We start from the raw sequence: 23,364 nt of genomic DNA on the forward strand, positions 1-23,364 counted from the left end.
AGAAAATAAGCATTTCTGCAGTGTGAACACTCTGGCTGCCCTTCAGACAGACCCTGTCTGCCACCAGTTCACAGACATCACTTAAAAAGACATGCCCGCTGTGCAGGCTTCCAGCACATAGGCCATGCACTGAATGAACATGAGTGCCCCTATGTCTTCCCTGCATGTCCACATCAGTGTTCCGACCTGCCATTGGTTGTGAAGGGATTGTTGGGTGTAAAGTGATAAGTGCAGCACCGAGTAGATAGACTTCTGGACTGAAAGTGCCTGTGTAAAAAGTCAAAAGTTATTTGTTTTTATGTATATTTTTGTATGTTTGTTTATACCTGTAGGGGACAGGGGTGCAGTAAATCTTACGTTTATTTTAAATTGAAATGTCCCTTTTGAAGGATGTTGGTTTGAATCAGGAGTGCTGCCTAGAAGGATTTAGGCAAGCGCCACGGTATTGTTTCACATTGTAACTCATTCTCAGGGGACAACCATACAGGACTAGGTCATCTATGGGTACACATCACCACGAATTCACAGTGCCCATTTCAAACTCAGAGGTATGAAAGGCAAAGCTGGTTCACAGCAGCAGCAGGTGCATTGACACGATGAGCTAAACTGCCTCGCTTTGTATCCCATTAAGTCCACTGCATTGTATGGTTTCACCTAAACCTCGACTTTCTTTTCATATACAAATCTCACCACTTTGAACCCCATTTACAACTTAAACGGCCTCTTCGTGTTGATTGTCGGGAGGTAAGAAGCAGGGGGAGGAACGTATAGAGTATCTGTGACAACGTCGGTTTACACATAAAATTCTGTTTATCTGCATTTGAAAACTACCAACAGAAAAAATGATTGGTCTCCAGCAGGATCATAAATCATCAGAGTTATCAGGACATTATCGTTGTGTATCGTTGGCAGATTAACTGTGAGGGCTCAGGCTCTTGTTTGGGTGGGCCAGGCTCATGTTTGGGTGGGCCTGGCCCACCCGGCCCACCCTCTAGAACCGGGCCTGCTTCCTGGATAGGAGTTGTGTAGAGTTGTGAAGCTGTGTTTGCACGACCCGGAGTTGCTGTAGTCCTAGTTGCGCCTGCCAGGGTTCTGGTTGCTGCACTGTTGCGGGGAGGTGTCACCTTGGGTAGGAGTTGTGTAGAGTTGTGAAGCTGTGTTTGCACGACCCGGAGTTGCTGCAGTCTTAGAGTTGTGTCTGCCAGGGCGCTCGTTGCTGCAGTGTTGAGGAGAGGTGTCACCATGGGCAGGAGTTGTGTAGAGTTGTGAAGTTGCTGCAGTCTTTGAGTTGTGTCTGCCAGGCCCCGGGGGGCAGTGTGTGGGGGAGAGCTGTTATCCTGGGTCGGAGTTGTGGACTTGTGTTTGCACGATCCGGAGTAGCTGCAGTCTACTTTGGCATGCCAGGTCCCGGGTGCTGCGGGCGGAGGGGTGCCTACAGGCCGGGGCCTGCTTCCCCGCGCTCTGTGCGCCGTGACAACAGGTATGCGAGTGTTTATAGAGCGCGGAGGGAAGGGCGTGGGCCGCTGCTGAGAGGGACCTCCCCTTGACTCCCGGCGCCTCCTCCCCTGTCTTCGCCGCTGGGTCAGGTCTGGAGCAGAGCCTAGCCCGCAGGAGACTCCTAGCCCAGCTCCTTTCATCCTTCACTCACCCCGGCTCCCGCGCCCCGCTCCTCCGGCACCATGCTCAAGGTCATCGTGGAAAGTGCCAGCAACATCCCCAAGACCAAGCTGGGGAAGCCGGACCCCGTCACCAGCATCGTCTTCAAAGGTAAGGGCTTCCCCTCTCTCCCGCATCCGGTTATCTCTGCCCCCTCTGGCTAGGACTCCCGGCTCATTCCCGGCGCAGTCACAGTACGCGCGGTGTGCTCCTGTGCAGCAGCTACCTGTTAGACACACTGTCGCCTAGACAGCCCCAAGCTATGGTTAGAGAGATGAAAAACTACTTCGATATTCCAAGCTTTGTTTGTTTGTTTCGCGACTTCACTCTTTACAAGTGTCTCCATTTCTCTAAATGAAAACCACAGCAAGTAAACTATTCTCCGAATTAAAGCCAGATGCTGGCAGATTTTTTCTTTCTTTCCAGGCTGCCTGCGGCTGTCGAGTTCTGGGTTGTCTCGAGCACAGGCTCATTGAGGGGGCTTTCGCTCCAGATTTTGGGCTCTTTTGTTAATGTTCAAGTAGCGAAATGGCGAATGGAAACTGTGTGCAGGAACCGGACCCCGAACACAGATGATGGGTTGTCTCGTGCCGGACGCAAGCCTCCCACCTATTCCTGTCATTTTTCCTTCAAATCTTGTTACTTCCAGTGCATTTGCCGTTGATAATCGTAGGACTACAAGTACCACAATGCATGTAAGCGGGCGAAACACAGCACACCTGACGTGGGATCCTTTGAGTGACCCATGAAGGACTTCCGGTTGGATGGAAGAGAGGGAAAGAATGTGGTCTCGTGTTGTTATACGGGTCACTTGAGTGAACTATGAAACCACGAGCTGCTGCTTCAAAACAGTCCTTTGTAACGTAAATGTGTATGTTGTGAGTTTCCCTTCCGGCTCCCCCATCTCACTTCTAACTGATTCAGAATAATCGAATATTCGAATTGAGGGGTTCTTGTGTGGCCGAGCACCTTCCTCACCCCTTACCCATGTGACTCGTTCAGCCAACGCTTGTTTCTTGTTTTCATCTGTCTTCCCGACCTACAAAGCTTAAAGTGAAGATGAAGGGTGACAGGTTTCTAGTCACGCATGCTATGGCCGCATTCGCACCTGTGGGCCACACCCAGGCCTCCCACCCTCCACCTCCCACACAAAAAAACTACTCTACTTGGTCTAACTAGTGAAGCGCGTCAGTTTGGTTCAAGTATTACGATTAGGCTGGGATATAACGCAGCCCCTTGCAGTGTAGCCCCCCTCCCCATTCAATGTGCTGCACCTCAATTTAGGGCCAATTAATATCCGTGAGGTGTGTAGAGCCTTAAGTGGGCCGGGTGCGGTCGCTGCACCGGCAGTTCTAAAACCCAGGGCCGAGACAGGCAGCCCCTATGCTCTCCATGTGTGCCCTCGCTTTCAAAGTGAAAACAAGTTTTTCACTCTGCGGCAGCACCGCCCTTACCGACTTGCCTTTGATGTTACTTCAAAGATGCTCTTTCTTGTACTTCACGGTTTCATTTCAGAATTGACGGATTGTCAATATTCTATGCAACCTATTCATTGATGTTGCTTGCTTATCTTATGCAACTGTCAATCACTGACAAAGCCACCGGTCCTGGCTTTCTTCAGGTGTAGTGCAAGTGGCTGTGCTGTATATCTGGATTCAATAGCAGAAAGATGGCGTGTATGCGTCCACTATTCTAAACACAGATTTCAACATTTCAATTTTAAGCGACCTACTTGCATAGAGAGAATTTGACAGAATACGGTTGTCTTGCCATTCACAGGGTGTCACCCCCACCCACCCCCAGAATTACGAATGATGCTACCAAGGGTTCTCTTTTTAGTGGGAGGCAACGCCCGGCTGTTACTAAATGTTATATTGACTGAAGACCAAGATGGGCCCGGGCCCCGTGCACAGGCTGGTACACTATTCCTGTGGATGTTGATACACCTAATCCCTGCACAGTATTGAGTAGAGGAATAAACCGAGACTAGCCAAGTTACACCATTACTAGCACTACACCCATCTTGAAAACCAAATTCTCAAATGCGGGGCCTGTAAATTTGGCCTTTTCCAGGTTTGGGGCTAAGGTGGTTTTGCATTCGCGTCTGACTTCCCGTTGGCCGCCAGATGGCGCTATTGCTGTTCAGTCTTTGTTCTCTCGCCGCCTAACCACAACGCGCCCGAGGGGCAGTGGAGAGGAAGTCCTCTCTACCCCATATTAGTCCTTCAGCTGGAGGAGGGAGAGAGAAACATTTGCTTTAGGCTACCAACTGTGAGGGACTGGTATACAGAACATTGTACACCCCGTATGCCAAAGTTTTCCTTGGTAAACGTGATTCGTCCTATATTAATATTTTAGGACAAACTACACAGATTTTAAGAGTAAAGAAGGCGGTTGCTTAAATCCATACAAAAGGCTTTACGATCTCCAGTTACAGCTTGCAATGCCCTGCTGCATAGCTTTGCACTGAATCACAGGCCCGTTGCATGTGCAGACCCATCCTTCTAGATAAACACACTTTCGAGCTGGGATCTCTGTTTGTAATGTGCCTTTCACGCACTCAGCTGGCCAGAATTACTGCGCAAACAGCCTTTCATTGTCAGAGTAAACCTTGAGGAAAATTACACTCCACCAGTAGGAATACTATACAGATAAATGCCTCTAAACGGCGAATAAAATTAAACTGGCTAATGCCGCTGAGCTGTTACCACTGCGCCATTCCGTGTTTCTTTCTATTTTTTTTTTAATTACTTTTACTCATGCTTAGATTGGAATTTCTGAAACCGGAGCATGACTTCAGCATTTCACTTCCTTCCAGAGATGATTTTTTTTTTCCATCAGCCCACACTCCTGTGCCTCGCGATTGTGACTCCAGCAGGAAATGGGAGGCAGAAAAAAAGCAGCTTTTTAACTTTGTTGAAACAATGAAAATGTACTTCGGAGTTCCTTTATTTTAGTTCGTATTCGTAGCCGCGGGCGCGCTTTGCACGAACCGTATAATTACGCTCAGATGGCGGTTGAAAGCATGTGCGTCTAAAAATAAAACTGCTTACCTGGTGATTGGTTACCTTACTTCCTGTTTGCACGTGACTGGATAGGTAATCCTGGTAGTGGGATTTTTCAACTGGCTCCCTATGGTATCTGAACTTGCAATCAAATATGATGGCTATGGTTTAGTAAACTATACATTTACTGAACGCTTTATTAGTATCCTTTCTTGCCCCCCCCCCCCCCCCCCCATTCCGCTGGAGTGTCCAGTACTCTGGGGGCTCGGAGATCAAAGTAGACCTGGCTTAATGGTTCATGTTAATGATTTACTGCACTTAAATTAATATCTAATTAGCAGTTTTTAGAAGTTGTATGATAAGGGCTTTAAGTAGGCCGGGTCTGAGCACCAGCAGAGAGTCTCTCTCGGTCTGTTTTGTGCCCTGGCACAGGCGGTCCTGCAGTGACAGCAGGCACATCCATGTGCGCTGCTCACACTTCTCACTTGTGGAGAAGTTACGTCATGCCCAGTGCGTGAAATGTAAAAATTGAAATGCAGGTACTCTGTAGCAGAATACCTGCTTGTTTCTAAGAAGTGCTGGTAAGCGCCAATTAAAAGTATTACGTCATCCGGAACTCTCCCTATCAAAATAAAAAAGTGCCGTCCCTCCGTCCCGGACAGTACCAGCCCATTTAAAGCACTGGTCATGCCAGGTGAGCGTTGGAGGGGAAGGGAAATCCTTTAAAGAGTAATTTTCTTTTTAGATTTCCATTCCTTTTTGAAAGCTCAGGAGCAGCAACATTGTTGTGGTGTCACCAGGGCTTTAAGTGGAAGCTTTTTCAATATTAAATAAACGATCCATAGTTGCTGCTTATTTATCTTATGCAACTAACAACCATTGACAAAGGCAATAGTCCTGACTTCTTGTGGGTATGATATTACTTGTTGTGTCCATATATCTGGATGCAGAGACAGAAACAGCAAAATACAAGTCGGGTGACACACTATGCTAAGAACAGATTTTTAACGTATGTGTCTTCAAGCCACTCCCTTAATTTCATTGGTCACGCCCCTTTGAGACCCCCCTTAGTTTTTTTCATCCCACTTAAAGACCTTAAAGACCTGTGTATGATGATAGTGGTGTGACCCAGCGTACAAATACCAATGTTGGTGCACTGAAGCTCAACCGGCAGTGAGACACGAGGTGTGAATACAGGTGACACTTTTAGTGTTTGACTGACTTTTGCCCGGGAAATAGCTAAGAACTACACTTCCCAGGATACCTGATGCTGTGCACGCTGAAGGGAGGAAAATAAAGAGGCGCTAGGCCTCACATGTGCACCTCGGCGTGGGATGCGCCCAGGCGAGCGGGTTCAACAATGGGCCCATCAGAGGCTGAGCTACCACCCTTTGTCTTTCCTTTCTCACTCTGCAACTCCTGTTCAATGGGGAAGTATATTTATTTATATTTAAGAGTTTAGGTACCTCTAGGTCGGTCAATAATGACCCCCCTCATTTCACAATTCAGTTTTCATGATCAAGCTGTTGGTGCAATTTTCTAAGAAAATGAATTGTCAGAGCGATGTCAGTCAGTGGAGGGTCTCGCAACGTTTTCCCGCTCTTCCTCTATTGCATCTGCTGGACCTTCTACTTCTTCAAACATGTTCCTTTGTGGTGTGGCCTCTGACTCAGTGTCACCTCCTGAATGCAATGAAGTTCATGCTTCCTATCTTCGCAGCCCTTCTGCGAAATGCATGGAAAAATAACCAAACTCGTGCTCCAAAGCGCTTGTATGGCATTGCAAGATGTTAGATGAGTTACTATTGGTTCCTATTGTTAAGTTTGTCATTTTAAGATGGCCGAAGATCGGCTGTCTGATATTGAATGTACCTATGACACTCTGGTTACGGTCTTCCCACTACTTTAGTTTCCCTATCAGGTCAATTAATGTTGCGCTTAATTCCTCTCGTGTAGCAGTGTTTTACTAGGCTCTCCTGCTCCTAACACTGGTGCGTCTTTGGCCCGTGCTTCTGCTATTGGCAATTGTTCTACCTCCCTGAAAATCCACCCATTGAATCTTCTGGGTATGGTAGCCAACAAACTAGCTCTTATTTTTATTACTTCTACTAGTCATGTCACTGGTCCGTCCATTGTGTTTATTTTTCTGCCTTTGACTCTTTTCATGATACTCCTTAATGATTCAGTTAAGGTTTTTACACTGGCCTTCTTTAAAACCACCCTCATCTAAAATGCTTGAATCTTTGAGTATACATTTAGGAAATCTGCCTTTTCTGCATGCTCTCCCCTGATTTTTTTGCCTTCTTCTTGTCCTTATATTTTTGCTGTGTTTACAACACTGTGCACTTTACCCTTGCTAACTAGCAGTTAAGTACTTGTGCCCTCCTTTAAACATGGATGAATTGGCTGATTCTTAATTGATATATTTGATTTACCTAGAAGTCTATAGTATAAGGCACAATATAAACCAGCGCCTTGAAAGTTAAATGCCACTAGTGGACTGCAGCACCTTTTCTGCCATTTACTACAGTGGCAGTACAAACATGGCCTAAGGCCTGCTTGTGTAGCCGGACTGTAGCAATATAACAACTGAAATTCAACCTGTCAAAATTAACCCTTTTGACAGACGGCTCAAAACCTCCTTTTTAAATATTAAGTCACCCCTATGTAGATATGGTCCGCCACGAGGCAGGGTGCATGTTATTTAAAACTACAACCTGTAGAAATTTAGTGTTACTACTTTCTTACAGTGAGTAGTACCCAAATCCTATTTTTTGCTGTGGCAGGCCTAGCTCTCCTATGTAGAAAACCAGAGTACAGAATACAAGTCCTAATGCTGAATCTCAGGAATGGGGCTTACTAGAAAAATACTTAGGCTATTATTTTTAATAGTTCTAAAAATCAAATTTAATAGGGATGTTAGATTTTTAATTAATATTAAGGAAAAGTAACTTTTAGAAAGTTATCTTTTCCCTGCCTGGAATTCCTGGAGGCTAATTTCTACTTGCTCTCAAACCTCTCACATCAACTGATTAGTGTCCGAATAGGTGTGCAAAGGCATGAAATGTCTCCCAGTAGTCTAGCCTGAATAGGCCGATATGACTCTCCTAACCCTGCATGAATATGCAAGGTGAGGCCTGTGAACATCCTTCTTGACATTAGTTTTAAATACTGCTTGAATATCAAATTTTGCTTGACCGGTCTGCTGAGTTTTCATATTATATTTTGGGTTGTACATGAAAGGCAGTGAATAGCATGGTAAGACTATTCTTGTCTATTCAGTCTGGTTGCTGATTAACTCTGTTTTGTTCTACCAGACTTTCTCTGAGTTTATTGTGGGCACAGTGGCTTTCCTAAGCTGGATTTTAGTGTTAGATGTGGTAGGACACTAAGATTCCCATTGTACACTCCCCACACATCGCCAGCCCTCAGAACCCAAGTTTAGTGTGGCCGAAGACTTTCGCCATCTTGAAAATGACCAAAGGGGATAAGGTTGGCCCCAGGAACGTTTACCCCGTTAGCGCATACCTCAGTCACCCTCCACACTAGCTAGTGGCAGGCATAAATGTGGCATCTCCTGGCATTCACTTCAGAACCCTCCTGGACCTGTAGAAAAACAAAAGTGGACTGGGCCTGCAGTCTAGGATTTGAGGAGAATCCTGAAGTACTGGACCTGCTACCTCTTGTACCCAGGACAAAAAAGAGGACTTCAAGCGTCATAAGGCTGACCTTCTGGTCAAGCTACAGGGATTCAACAAGCTACAAGAGGACTTTCCTGGAACTGCCCAGTGGTAATTGGACCTGGACTGGACTGGACCTTGATATTTGCTTCTGCCTAATACCCTGTAAATCTCCAAGTGCCTCCCCTGAGGCCCTGGGGGGGGGGGGGGCTTTAGAAATGTACTCCTGTGGTGGATTGAAACTTCAAGGGCTAAGTTGGAGCCTAAAATACCTGTTCAGGATGAACCTTTTTGGTGTATCAGACCTGCGCTCCATCCCAGCCAGTTTCACATTGCGCCTATATCCCAGTCTGCCCTGAACATTGGCCATCCTTGTCATTTTGTTTTTCCTGGTACTATTTATTCTCATAGCTCATGATCCCATTTTGGATTTGTCATTTTCGCGTCCCTTAGTTTATTAAGTTTCACTCCATTTTTTTAAAAATTCAGGCTGGGACGTTTATAGTTTTACATTTTGACATTATTACTGTTTTGGTACTGCATAAATACTTTACCCTAAATTAAGCCAGTCTGCTCTCTGCCATAACTACCAGGGGATTGAGCTCAGGGTAATTTAGTGATTCAGAGCATTAATTCTGACAAGGGTTGTGATTATTACTTGAGGTGGATAATTACCCCCTCAAATAATAACCTAATTGCTTACAGTATGTAACATTTTTCGCAGCTTATCACTTCTTTTTTTCCATTGTACTTACTTACAACCGCTTTGTGGCTCTTGATGGCTTAGATCATGAGGACTAACTTCCTAGCATATGCAATAACACATTCTGCTTCAATTATCTGTTCCAGTGCATTTCCATTGTCCTTGTTGTTAATTTTTCTGTCACATATGCTGGCCTGGTGCATTTTGTTAATTGGAACATAGCTGCATTATCTTATGTGCTGAGTCTGCTCGATTGGTTGTCCTGTGAGAAACTTTAACATTGTTTTGTTTCAAGAAAAATTGGCCATGTCATATTATGTATGTGAGGGGGGTTCCTGTTATTGCTTGCCCGTTTACCCATCAACCTCTGGGCATGTTTTAAACCTGGTGTCAGGTAGCTTTTAAATCCTCAGTCAGTGTTTTTAGGACCCGCCACTCAGGCAGTCAACAATTTCCTCTTTTTCTTGGGAAAATGGTTTTCAGTTCAATTTGTTTAATTTCTACAGTGATTATTTTCACTACTCAACGTAAATCATTTTTATATGCTTTTTAGGTCTCGCCCTGGAATTCGCATCCGAAGGATGCGTCCAGGGCGGAGACTTATAGCTGTCGCATGCCGGGGAATGAGGGACAAGAAACTGTGACGAGCTTATCCTGGCTGGATTGAGCTGCGTGCACGCGCGTCAACATTCACGCATGCGCACATCACAGCCACACGCATACACAGCACTCACGCATGCGCACATACACACGCATACACAGGCACACCCCCGTCACCTACACGCATACACAGAGACCCCTCCACACACACCAGCCCCTCTCCTCTCGGCTCCACACACACGCATTTACACTTACACAGACACGCAGGCACCCAGACAGGCAACCCCCCCCCGTCACACACACGCATACACACAGACTCCAGGGCACATACACACACACATGCACGCTCACACACATACACAGTCCGCCGCCGCGCGCGCACAGATGACCCCCCCCCCAACAAGGCGACGCCCCACTCACCGGCATCCTCAGTGCAGCGGCTCCCACCGGCAGCAAGACTCTTCTTCCCTTCTTCGGCACCGGGGCGCAGGGTAGGCTCCTGCCTGCTCCGGCGCGCCAAACAATCGCGGCTCTTCCGTGGGAGGCGGGGTAGGCTCCCGCCCTCCTACTTCCGGTTGTCCCACCCGGCCTGCCTGACTTCCTGGTCGCAGGCCGGTGTACTATCAATAGACCCACCCCATCTATCTTTACACCCCCCGCATTTCCACGCATGCGCATAAGTCTGCGCAGCCGCACTATGGTCCATGTCTTGGCCGCATGTATTTTTAAGCTCCCCACTCTTCTGCCGGTTTAGTGCGCATGCTCGTGATTGCACTTTCAGTTTCAAGATCCACACACCGGAGTCACCCTTTCGCAGGAAGCAGACTTAAAAAGAAAAACTCAAACACAATGATTTAACGCAATGTAGGCAGACACGGCCCTTAAGAGCAGGAGAGAACTGGGAACACTGCTGCGCTTTAACAGCTAATTGTAATTTACGTATTATCCATATTAAATATATACAGCTGACCAAGCATCTGCACAGATCTGGTTTGAGAGAGTTGGCCGCTGTAGGCGATGCTCACACACCTGGCGTGGTATTGTGAAAGAGTTTTGGGCACGATCCTGGAAGCGGTGGGTGGCGCCTGCTATTGTGTCAGTTGAGACTTATTGAACACTTAAAACCACAGGACTGGCAGGTGCACTTTTGCTAGCAAAGAGGAAAGTGGTCTAAACTGCGAGGGCAGAGGTGTCCCCAAATTGCAGCACTCGTTAGTGGATATCACATGGTGTAGGGATCAGTGAACCAGGACCGTCCAGACCGAAGGACATTTGGGCCCCCTTTAGTGCATATTTGCTGGCAAATCAATGCGAAAATTCACCTGATGGCTTACCCAACGTTTGATCTTTCTGCCAGTTCCTAACCCCTCATGAATATTCTATGCTGTATAAGAAACAATATGTTGTGTAACCGCCCTGAGTACAGTAAGAGCAATGTGATGTACTTTTGTAAGGGTTATGATTGACAAAATCAATAAAAATTAAATAAAGAAGACCTGGCTTTTTCAACAACACACAGCGCCCAGATACCCCTAGTGATGCAATGCTGCGCTACACAAATGCTAATTGATTGATTTGTGTTTGTTTTCATCCTGTTAATATTACTAACAAAAGATAGGAAAGGAGGCCTTTACATTCCTTGAGAGTTTAGCTCTTAAAGGCGATCATTTCATAGCAGCAAGTTATTTTCAAGCGGAAACACGTACTTTATCAGTACAACCTTTTTGTCACCAATTTCTTTACAGCACTTTCAGGCAGCCAAAGCTGAAAGCACAGTTTTTAAATAGTTGAAATAAATAACGTTAAGAAAGAGAGACAAGGAGCAGAGAGATGGGGGGACTGGAGGCAGGTATGGCTTGGCCGTTACTCTCAAAAGCCTTAGGTAGTAAGTACTCAAAACATATGAAGGTCTCACCAATGAGAAAGAAAGAAGGAAGTGGAAGAGTTAGAAATAGAGAAATAAACGCTGCATAAAAAATGCGCGCGTCCCCTCCAGCAGAAAAGCAGCTGTCATCACATTGGAACAAATAACTCGGATTGCTCCATGTGAATTATTAAAACTGGTTCAGAACTGTTCAAGCCAGCAACTGCTCAAAATACCAGCCTGGTCTTAGTTCCCCGATAGTCCACTCTTCTACATGCATGTAGAGAGAAGATTTTATACAAAGTGGGACACAAGACTTGATTTTTTGTGATCTCGCAAACGAATTTACAACACTTAACCCTTCTAGACCACTTAAAAAGTGTAATTTATAAGTAACAATTCATGAGATTAGCAACAGCCCTTGAGTTATTAAATATACTAAAAGTAAAAATGATGTATTCCCCCTTGGCAATAAAGACAATCCTATTTTAAATTCACAGTGAGTGCGGAGTGACAGTGAGTGCGGAGTGACAGTGAGTGCAGAGTGCGTGCAGAAACAGTGAGTGCAGAGTGCGTGCAGAGTGACAGTGAGCGCGGAGTGACAGTGAGCGCGGAGTGACAGTGAGTGCGGAGTGACAGTGAGTGCGGAGTGAGAGTGACAGTGAGTGCAGAGTGAGTGCAGAGTGAGTGCAGAGTGACAGTGAGTGCAGAGTGACAGTGAGTGCAGAGTGACAGTGAGTGCGGAGTGACAGTGAGTGCGGAGTGACAGTGAGTGCGGAGTGACAGTGAGTGCGGAGTGACAGTGAGTGCGGAGTGACAGTGAGTGCGGAGTGACAGTGAGTGCGGAGTGACAGTGAGTGCGGAGTGACAGTGAGTGCGGAGTGACAGTGAGTGCGGAGTGACAGTGAGTGCGGAGTGACAGTGAGTGCGGAGTGACAGTGAGTGCGGAGTGACAGTGAGTGCGGAGTGACAGTGAGTGCGGAGTGACAGTGAGTGCGGAGTGACAGTGAGTGCGGAGTGACAGTGAGTGCGGAGTGACAGTGAGTGCGGAGTGACAGTGAGTGCGGAGTGACAGTGAGTGCGGAGTGACAGTGAGTGCGGAGTGACAGTGAGTGCGGAGTGACAGTGAGTGCGGAGTGACAGTGAGTGCGGAGTGACAGTGAGTGCGGAGTGACAGTGAGTGCGGAGTGACAGTGAGTGCGGAGTGACAGTGAGTGCGGAGTGACAGTGAGTGCGGAGTGACAGTGAGTGCGGAGTGACAGTGAGTGCGGAGTGACAGTGAGTGCGGAGTGACAGTGAGTGCGGAGTGACAGTGAGTGCGGAGTGACAGTGAGTGCGGAGTGACAGTGAGTGCGGAGTGACAGTGAGTGCGGAGTGACAGTGAGTGCGGAGTGACAGTGAGTGCGGAGTGACAGTGAGTGCGGAGTGACAGTGAGTGCGGAGTGACAGTGAGTGCGGAGTGACAGTGAGTGCGGAGTGACAGTGAGTGCGGAGTGACAGTGAGTGCGGAGTGACAGTGAGTGCGGAGTGACAGTGAGTGCGGAGTGACAGTGAGTGCGGAGTGACAGTGAGTGCAGAGTGACAGTGAGTGCAGAGTGACAGTGAGTGCAGAGTGACAGTGAGTGCAGAGTGACAGTGAGTGCAGAGTGACAGTGAGTGCAGAGTGACAGTGAGTGCAGAGTGACAGTGAGTGCAGAGTGACAGTGAGTGCAGAGTGACAGTGAGTGCAGAGTGACAGTGAGTGCAGAGTGACAGTGAGTGCAGAGTGACAGTGAGTGCAGAGTGACAGTGAGTGCAGTCACTCAGCACCACCACATTATCAGTCAGAACCACCATAGCACCACTCGGCACCACCACAGCCCCATTCAGCACCACCACAGCCCCATTCAGCACCACCACAGCCCCATTCAGCACCACCACTGCATCACTCGGCACCACCACAGCACAAATATGTTCTCGCAATGTTTCAAGCTTTATTACAAATGTCACAAAAAGATGTTAATATTTCATTTCTGTTCTTGGATTTTGTTACAATAAAATACACTGAACATAATCTTCACAAAAGTTATTTACAAAAGTTTAAGCTATTGCCATTATAAATTACAATCACTTTTATTAAGTATTAAAAAAATTAAAAGCCATTGTTATTTGTAATATCAATACATCTAAGTCACGTAAATACAAATGTTGCATTACAAATGCTATAGGTGTCACATTTGCGAAAGTTATAACTATTGGCATTGTAAATGACAAAGCTATTAATTTAGCTATTTTCAAAACCAACACATAAATGAACATTTGGTGAATTTCCATTAAAATATTTGACTTTTTTACTAAGATATTATTATACTGTTTTATGCAAACAAAATTTAGATACTGCATAAATAACTTTAATAAAACATATTTTATATGAAGCTTTTTATGTAAAAAAAAAACTATAGCATAAAGCAAAAAACAATTGCCATTTACAATGCTAATAGCTCAAAGTTAAATAATGCGAGACCTATTGCATTGCAAATGCTTGTTTAATATGGCGGACTACTTGCCTTTTGCCTCTTGTTGACTGCCCCTCACCTGCAAGCATGTGAATTTGGATGGTGATTTCAATGCTAAGATTGACTCTATCTCTTCCTAATCTTTTCTCTCTGCATGATAATAAGGGTTCTTTTTCCTTATCTGCCAATTTACTCAGAGCATTTTTGTGTGGCCTTGATATTGAACGTGACCTTGTTAATGTACATGAGTTGTTTAATTGTGATTGTAGTCCAACATTTACAATTCTTATATTATATTTTACATTTTTGTATATAAGGGTCTGATGAACTCTGTTCCTGATAATTCTGTACTGGTGAGCTGTATAACCCTCTTGTTTCCATTTGTTTGCCTAGCCACAAACGTATCCACATCTTTGATCAGTCATTAAACTGTTAAGGATTATGGGTTGAGAATCAGCTATGAGTCATTGCTCATACAATCCTTTTAACAATTTTATTGGGTTCTACTTTTGATCTTTTTGATTAACTTTAGTCTTGTTTAGGTCACAATTCTGTTTCTTTTAAGTTCCCTTGTCCTGTTCTTTAAAAGTTGCTAACCAGGTCTGTCAGTTCTACTCAGCAGCCTGCACATTAATGGTTTAACTCCGATTGTTCTGCGGCCAATCGGTGTCTTTGGCCTGCTCTTTCTAGACGCACTATATTTTAAGTTGAAATCGGTTCCTGCAGAGCAGTTAGGTCTGTCCTAAAATGAAGCAGGGCTGTTATTAGGGCAGAGATCCTTGGGCACAGCTGGAACCTACTACCAAATTGAAAGATGTTTACCTTTTTTTGGAAAGTGGTTAACTCCCCTTCTTTGCTGAAGGCTCTGGAATAGCAGGATACTCAGTTTAAGCTTGTGTATGATCACATTGGCTGCTCCAGTTCCTTATTTTCTCCTTTGACCTTAAACATTAGCACTCACTCTAACTGTGATTATGAGAATGCAAAAGCTGCCATTCCAGAACATCTATCTAGTAAAGCGGCTAGTCAAGATGGTGATCCCATGGAGCTGTTCACTAAATCTAACCTATAGCTCTGCCCCCCACCTTCCCCCTTTGAACAACATCTTGAACTCTGTCACTCATTTGAGATTACCGTGCTATTGGACCAATTCAATTACCTTTTTGATCCCAAGTTGACGATTTACACAATGAAGTGTGTTCCCATTTTGTGCTATGGTGCTGGTGTTTGGGTTTACACTTCTAGTGCCAAATTACAACCAGAAGTGTAGTGCTTCTGCCACGTTATTGGATCTGCCTCCTAAAATTTAGAATTTTCATTGCCATATGGAGCCTGGTCTGCCATATTTTGAGGATCTAAGCTTGCTGGTTCCTTACTATTGGTTTGTCTTAGCTACCCCTATGCACCCGGAATTCCTTGGCTGAAATTTATTGAATCTTCTCACAGCAACCACCGCACATAGTCTCTGCTTTCTAACCCTGAGAACATTGTTAGATAAAAACAGGGCTCGGAAGCACTTACATAAATTCTACATGATCTCTAGGCTTATGAGCTTCTCAAGCTATCAGTTTATTTGAATGTTTTGTTACAGCACTCCATTTGCCTGGAGTTCTACTGACCAGCTGTAATTCACCCATGGACCAGCATTCGCCTTTGTCGATTCTGGTTGGAATCAATTTGGCCATGCTTTCTTTCCCTAAGGAGGACTACAGCTCGGATTACATCTGTTGTCATCCTTGTGATGAGGCTTAACCACAGTCATTTTTGCAATTTATCTTTTTTTGTTAACAGTATAAATCTTTTTCCTTTAGATTTTTAATCTTCTTGCTTAAAGTTATACTTTTAAAAGTTCTGCCCAATAGAGTACTCTAGGAGAAACTTTTGATTGAAAGGCACACATCAAAGGTACTGTTGAGTTTCCATCAGTGTCTTAATAAAATTTAAGCAAGCATCCAATGGACATTAGAGCCCACAGTGTGGATTGCTCAAAATGCATAGCCAGTATCACAGATTTGTGTTCAAAAGTCATCCACAGATACGTATAGTTTCATACTCCTAGACTTTAGTCTCACCTACAAACTAGGAGAACATACTGCATTTAGAATTAGTTATTTTTGTTTTATCCATGTTTAGATTACTACATCATCCTCGTATAATAAACACAGAACATGAATGCCGTCCACCTTCAAAGAAAAAAAAGGTTGTTTCCATTAACACCTTAGCTGCGTGTAAACATTTCTCCCCAGTGCTGCGCTGTCCATTAGAACTAGTGCTGAATGGACGTTCAATGGTCGTGCGCAGCACTGGGGAGGTAGCGCTGCTGACGAACATTGGCCGTCAGCAGCACTTAAGGGGTTAAGGAACTTGAAAGGTTGGACAGATGCAGAGTTATTGTTCACTGAGAATTTGTGAACCTACAAGCTTTGCAGCCTCAGCTGCTCCTTCATCGAAGCGGAGTGTCCCAATGAAGGAGTAGTTGAGACCGCGAAGTTTTCAGGACACTGAAACTAAACTAGTGAGGGATAAAGTACATAAGTGCATGCAAAAAAGATGAACATCAAAGTAAATGATGAGTTTACCTAAAATGCAGTGGTGCTTCCCATACCAGAGAAATGTGGATTTTGGTGTGGCAGTGGTGCTTTACGTTAAGGGTAGTCCTGTATTTTTTAACATCAGTGGTGCTTTACGTTAAGGGTAGCCCTGTATTTTGTCACATCAGTGGTGCTTTACGTTATGGCCAGGCGTATTCTGGCATGACGGGGTTGCTTAACATCGTGAACCATGTCTCGTGGATACTCGACAAGTCCTTTGTACAATGAACTACCTTCTAGCAAGATAAGATGAGCAACCATGTTTTTTTTAACCATCAGCAACAGTACTTCTGGCAAGCTGTCATATTTAGCATTGCATTATTAGTGTCGCACGTTTTTCCAAAGGCTCTTAAGTGGTACAAGAACAGTTTGTGCCAGATATTACATGCTGTAACAAAGTAGAAATCTAGTGATATTTGTCTTGGCATTGGATTCTGAATGGACAATTTCCCAGTAGGGCTTACGGGATAACACAGGTACAGCATCTTTTTGACACACATGTTTGCATGCTTTGCCTACCATTTCTTTACATCTGGTTCACTTTTTAATATGGACATATGCGAATTTATGCTTTAAAAAAATATTGCTCCTTACTTACTGTGATGCATTCTTAAGTATTGCATCATTTTATTAGTTACCCTTTATAACTGCTTGCAATTTAAATGGATATGGTATGCACCATTTGGCCCATTTGTTTTGTTTTTTGTCAATCATCTTCATTTCAGTTAGTTTTTTGTTTTCTTCATGTAAACCAACAAAATGCGCAACTCATCATCTATACTAGTTCATTTCATGATCAAACTAGTCTAGTAAATTGCTATGTTCTATACTTGAGTCAAGATACATGAAGTGCAAAACTTGTCACTAAGGTGCTTTCAGAGTACAAACCCAGGGAATAAAGCGCTTAATAGCGATTCAATTTGTTTGAGAGGAGGATTTACAATTTTAATTACCCACGAAGTGGGTTCGTAAAACGATCAACTCTTAGTTCCAAACTGGCGTACAATATGTAATGAATGGACAGTAATTCAAATGATCTTTCTAAGAGTATCTGCCGTATTTATTAATGTTATGAGTGTAATTAAAACGTGAAAGTCCGAAGACCTCCGAGTGAGGTGCCACATGACAGCTTGTTTTATATTCGAAGCAGTAGTGTACGAAAAAAGTGATCTTAAGAGGAATCATCTGCTCTTTGTACAAAATTGGCAAATGATGTCCGGTTATATCAATTGCTTGGTTAGTATTACTAAAAGCTCCTCTATTAATACAAGAATATTAATACTGGTCGGGCGTGATAAACATGCAAAAACCTGTATGAAAGATGACACTTAACAATTAATATTCTATTTATAGTGCTAATGTGATTTCCCTCAAAGTGGCTTCATTGATTTGTCAACTCTTTGTGCTAAACTGGGGTACGGTTGGCAGTGGTAATGGTTGCTTTGTTGATCTTGCTATCTCCCTGTTTCCACAGTTCATGAATTTTGTAAATCTGGTCACCACTTAAGGCTGATCGCATTGCATGCAGAAAAAAATAATGATATCGCGACAAGTGTGTTGCCAAACCTTCTAATGAAAAGGCTTGGCTGTGTCCTGTGCTCATACATCAGAGAGGTGCAAAAATAACAGTTAATGGACAGGATGCAGATCAATGTCATACATTCACCCCAGTACAGAGATCTGGGCCTAAATCCATCGTTTTTTTGCTCACCACACAACCCCAGTTCAGACATGGCCCTATGCAAATCAGCCTTCAGCCTGTGCATCATGGGAACAGTCCAGACCAAAATGTCAAGCTATTTCTTCCCTGCACCGTAATCCAGCATCCTAGGACCGGTTTCTGGCTATCAGCCGTCTTCAGGCAGGATAGCATGACTCCAGTGGAATGGAGAGCACGGGACTCATGTCTGAGCATATTCGTCCCACTCAGGGTGACAAATGCAAAAATAACAGTTGATGGACAGAATGTAGAACAATGTCATACATTCACCCCAGTACAGAGATCTGGACCTAAATCCATTGTTGTGCCCAGACGTGGGTCCCGTGCTCACTACGCCACTGGAGTCAAGCTATCCTGGCTGAAGACGGCTGATAGCCAGAAACCGGTCCTAGGATGCTTGATTCCGGTCCAGGGAAGACATAGCTTGACATTTTGGTCTGGACTGTTCCCATGAGGCACAGGGTCATTCATGGCTGATTTGCATATGGCCATGTCTGAACTGGGGTGGCTTGGTGAGCAAAATAACGATGGATTAAACCCAGATCTGTGACTGGGTGTTCATGTTTTGCCATTGTGCAACATGACATCCATCATATTGTGTGTTTTGCATAGATCTGAGAGGGGCAGGTGCATACCAAATGGGCAGAGTTTCCTGTTGGGTCTTGCCGAGCGGGCATTCCTGTGGAGATGAAAGTTGAGCCTATTTGGTCCAAAAAGACACAGTTGGGAAAAGTCCAAAATGTACATGCTTTAATCTTGTTTTGTAACACACTTGGTAAGTGTCATCTAGATATTTCTCTGGGCAGAGAGCCCTCCATGCATGGCTCTTTTTCCTGCAACTTAATGTATCTGCTCTTAAATCAAAGGAATGGGGGATGTTAGCTTCCTGCAGACATCCTCCCCTTAAAATGGTTGGACAACGTTCAGGAAGATCATCCAAGAGTTCATTAAGTTGATTGAATTAGTAGACTCTGGATTCGTGTCTTTCCAAATGTAATATTCGAATGAAGGCCTGTGAGTGTATCTCCATTTATAACTTATATTTAAAGGGCGCAGTTTTCAAAGCCAGTTGTTGGTCTATCAGGCCAATTTGCATCCTGATCTGAGCCTGCGCTGTTATGCAGTAATTCGAACAGAAGTCTATATATTTTACATCGTCATGTGTTTAAGAAAGATCCAGATCTATCGGGACATATCTCCGCTCCGTATGTAAATGTAGGCAATAACTAATTCCCACACTTGGTGTCAAAATAAAGGCTAGAGGTTTCAGGTTCTTCGCATCAAAGCAAAACATAATGAGAATACTCTTAGTATGAGAGAATTCCAAGGTTGTTGATGGCCCCCATGAGCTTAAAACCAAAATGTATATTGTTTTTATTTTATTTCGTTTCTCCCTCGCCCCCCTCCCCTCCACCTCAAGTTGCCTATTGTCTAAATAGCCTGTATCCGTTTATTTGTTTTGTGGACTTTCCTCTAAAAAATACGTTTTTGTTTTGCCTAGATTATCTGTCATTGATTTACTTTACAGAAGGAGGTGAGCACATTTAATAAATCCTGAAGGCTGATACTGGTGAGATTTAATAGAACTACGTCATCAGCAAATTGCAGTGTGGTGATATCCCCCTAGAGTTGATCACCAGCATGAGAATTGACTGTCAAGTAGAGTGCTCAGATCCGCACCCCACCCCCCTGCAAGGTATAAGGAGGGCACCCACTCTGGATCTCTCAGACCTGAGTACTGTGCTGAGGGGGCCCCCTGTAGCTCTGGCGGGGGCTGTTACGCCCCTGAACTTTACAAGTACAAGCAGTTGAGACTATAGATAAGGTTGTGCTTAATTTCACCTTGACCCTAGTATCTCTCTAAAGTAGCTGGGTTGCATGTATAAGGTGTGGCAGTTGTCCATTTTTTTCCCCAGAAGAGATTTCTATTAACGTGGGTTAAAGCCATGTTAAAATCTACAAGCAGGCTTAAAGAAGTCTCTTTTTGTATGGACTTCTCGATCATCATAGAAAGAGCAACCATGTTGTCGGTGGTACCTTCCTTGGCTTGAAAGCTTGTTTGATTAAATGGTATCAGCTTAAGACTCAGTTTCCAAATCTCTAGATCTTGTAACAAAAGGTTAGCATAAAAATGTAGATTCCACCTCAAGTAGAGACCTGCAGTTACTGCGGCATGATTGATTGATTAATTTTATTTTTTGGTTACTCAAAACCATTACGTTAAAACCGAAGCACAAAGTTACAAAAATTAAAACAACAAGTAAGTCAGCAGGCAAGTCTATATGGTGGATCCCTGGACGCTGGTGAGCTCAAAGGAATAGTATCCATGATAAAGTGGCCCAGCGTGTATCTGCAAAGTCTCTATTCATTTGTACCCTGGATGGCCACCAGCTTGGACCGTGTCTGTTGGATGAACTTGCCGAATGAGGCCATCTGCTTTACTATGGTCAATGTGTATAATTGATAAACCGCCTCCTTTGCGGTACGTGTCCCGACTTGTCTTAAGATGGGCCTGAGGTAAAGGCTGTGTGCTACGCGCAAGGCCGGGCAGCAAAGTAAAAGATGGGCCAGCGACTCACGTTTGTAGTTGCAGAGCCTGCATTCTGGAGCTCCCGATCCGGCCCGTTCGAAGGCATATAGTTCTTTAAGGAGCAAGGGGTGTAGTCCATAGGCTAAAATATTGTGAAGGGCTTGGCGGCCCACGGCCTGCGTGAGATGGTGTTTGGGGTTGTGCACTGTGTGCGGCAGGCATAGGGACTCGTGGAAATCTCGTTTTGCCAACGACTCCAAATCCAGTTCCCGGGAGCGGAGGCAAACTTGTTTTTTAATCGAGTTTTTGATTGCCGTGTAATTGACTAGCTCAGGGACCCAAAGCTCGATGGCGAGGTTGAGGAGATCCTTCGCCGCTGTAAGGGTGGCTGACTAAGTGTTCCCAGATTCCGTGAAAATATATTTCAGGACTGCCTTCAGTGTCTTGTCTTGTGCGGCATGAGCTTAGGCCTGTATTGTAAGGAGGCTGCAGTGTGGAACTGTGACAAGAGGCTGGGACAGACATCTTGCCTCTGCAGTTCGAGAAAAGGCAAACAAGATTGACACCCATGTTTTCAGATCCTGCTTGATTAAATCCGCTAGTACGCCATTCAGTCCAAGGGCACTACCAGCTCTGTTTCATTATACATGCCTTCATTTGTTCTGTGGTGTGTTCATAAAACTGGGTGATAGTGTGAAGGCTATGGGAGGCACCATTATTGTGTTAAGAGGCCTCATAGAGACTGCTAACATGGTTTATCCATGCATCGTGGAGTGTTATTGTTGATCATCTGCATTGGATCTCTTTTCATTCTGTTGATTATTATCCAGAATTTTATTTTTCATTTGTTTCTACGGGCAACAAAGAACCCAATCAATTCGCAATTATTCTGGCTCTTATTAGCCTCCAGATAGCTTATTTTTGTAGTCTTTACGAAATAGGTTCTTCTGCAGTTGGGTAGCATCGCCTGCCCTATTGTGTATGCAGATTAGAGATGTGCAGTCTGTTAAGCTCGACCTAGTGATTAAATACAGCAGTCCAGGATTAATGTTTGGTAAACCGCCTTGAAAACATGGTTCTTCCTCTCCTCATTGTCAGGTGTCACAGATGTTAGTTTCTTAGTAGGAATGTTTGGTACTGTGATTACTTGGTCTATTTTATTGTCTCATTGGTTCTGTTAGGTGTTTGGGAAGCTTTTAATGGATTTTGCTACTTAGATTTCCAGGAATCTTGTTTCTAGCATTCTTATGGATTTACATGTGTTCTTTTCAGGCTGGGGTAGTAAAACCCTGATTTTCAATTTAAAGAGATCATGGATACTTTTCAAAGATCTGCTTAAGATTCCACCTTAATAATTTCTTCAGGCAGCTTCTCTATTGGGTATACATGGGTGTCCCTTGCATATTGGTGACAAGATCTGTCCATTTCAGAGCCTCAGCTTGCCTTTCAGGAGTTGCATGGGGTGTCAGAGTGCCAGCCTTGAAAAACCTGGCAAGGCAGTTCCGTTAATTGTCAGTGGCTTGGTGGGGAGGTCTAATGGGGTCTCATGATCATCAGCATCAAATGCTGGAAGATCCGGCAACACCAGAAGACAGGCAGACTTCACCTTTGTTCATGTAGATCTTAATTCAGTACCATCAGGGTGCCTGATTCTGTGCTGTATTTTGGTCTAGGACCATATTGGCATTTGTTGTATGTTACATTTTGTTATATATATTTTTTTATCTGGTTGGCTACTAAAATTCTCATTCAATTTTCCAAGGAATAGCAATTTAGAAATTGGCCTTGGGTTCAAAAGTGTTTCAGAATTCAGACTGGTTTTTTAAAAAAAAAGAGTATTTTCCCATTTCTAGAAATGAAGGAAATACTCCCTGATTCAGAGCTGCATCAATGTATCTGAATGTTTAAGATCAGAAAGATTGGCTCATTTTTTTGTCTGTTTTGCCTCCAGAGGGTTTTCTACATGTAAGGTTAGTTTGGATGAGCGTCTTCAGGATGAGGTGGTGTAATGTCTGCTTCCTCAAATGTAGGCCACGTTTGGAAACTGTTTCAGTGGCTAATCTGGGGTTTGCCCTGCTGAATATTTGTAATCTGCTCTGAAGTTTGACAGGTAGCTTGAGAATGCTGGAAGGCTTTTGATGGGAGCAGGATGGCACAGTATGTCACAAGTTTTGTTTTGTGTTTAAAAACGAAACTGAATGTTTGGTGACCTGGGGAGGGGTGCCATGTCCCGTACTTATCGTACATTGATCAACAATGCTCCCACTTCCTTGGATCGATTACGGTCTCAATGGGTGGGTTGGATCGGCCACTTAGAAGAGGAGGACTGCCGCGACGCACTTATGGCTTCTAGGATGGTCACATCCTTCGCTAGACTGCGCTTAGTGCAATTGTACTACTTACATGCTGCAGATTTCACCCAGTCACGCCTGCACCGGGCCGTACTTAGCCCAATCTCCGCTTGTGCCAGGTGCGGTTTTCATTCCACTGATTTTTTTCCACATGGTATGGGAGTGTCCTG

The 23,364-nt window shown here is 44.4% G+C and overlaps 1 protein-coding gene across 2 annotated transcripts in view; it reads left to right on the forward strand.

Annotated features, from left to right (window-relative positions):
- The first annotated feature begins 1,576 nt into the window (after positions 1–1,576).
- The window catches only part of MYOF (myoferlin), a 550,379-nt gene continuing 528,591 nt past the window's right edge, over positions 1,577–23,364 (forward strand). For both annotated transcript variants that reach the window (XM_086922487.1, XM_086922488.1), the window contains exon 1: positions 1,577–1,767. In XM_086922487.1, coding sequence (XP_086778613.1) covers positions 1,680–1,767 — 88 coding nt within the window. In that variant the 5' untranslated portion in view covers positions 1,577–1,679. The remainder of the gene's footprint in view (positions 1,768–23,364) is intronic.

Source organism: Lissotriton vulgaris, chromosome 5 (genome assembly GCF_964263255.1).
Source record: "Lissotriton vulgaris chromosome 5, aLisVul1.2, whole genome shotgun sequence".
NCBI lineage: Eukaryota > Metazoa > Chordata > Amphibia > Caudata > Salamandridae > Lissotriton > Lissotriton vulgaris.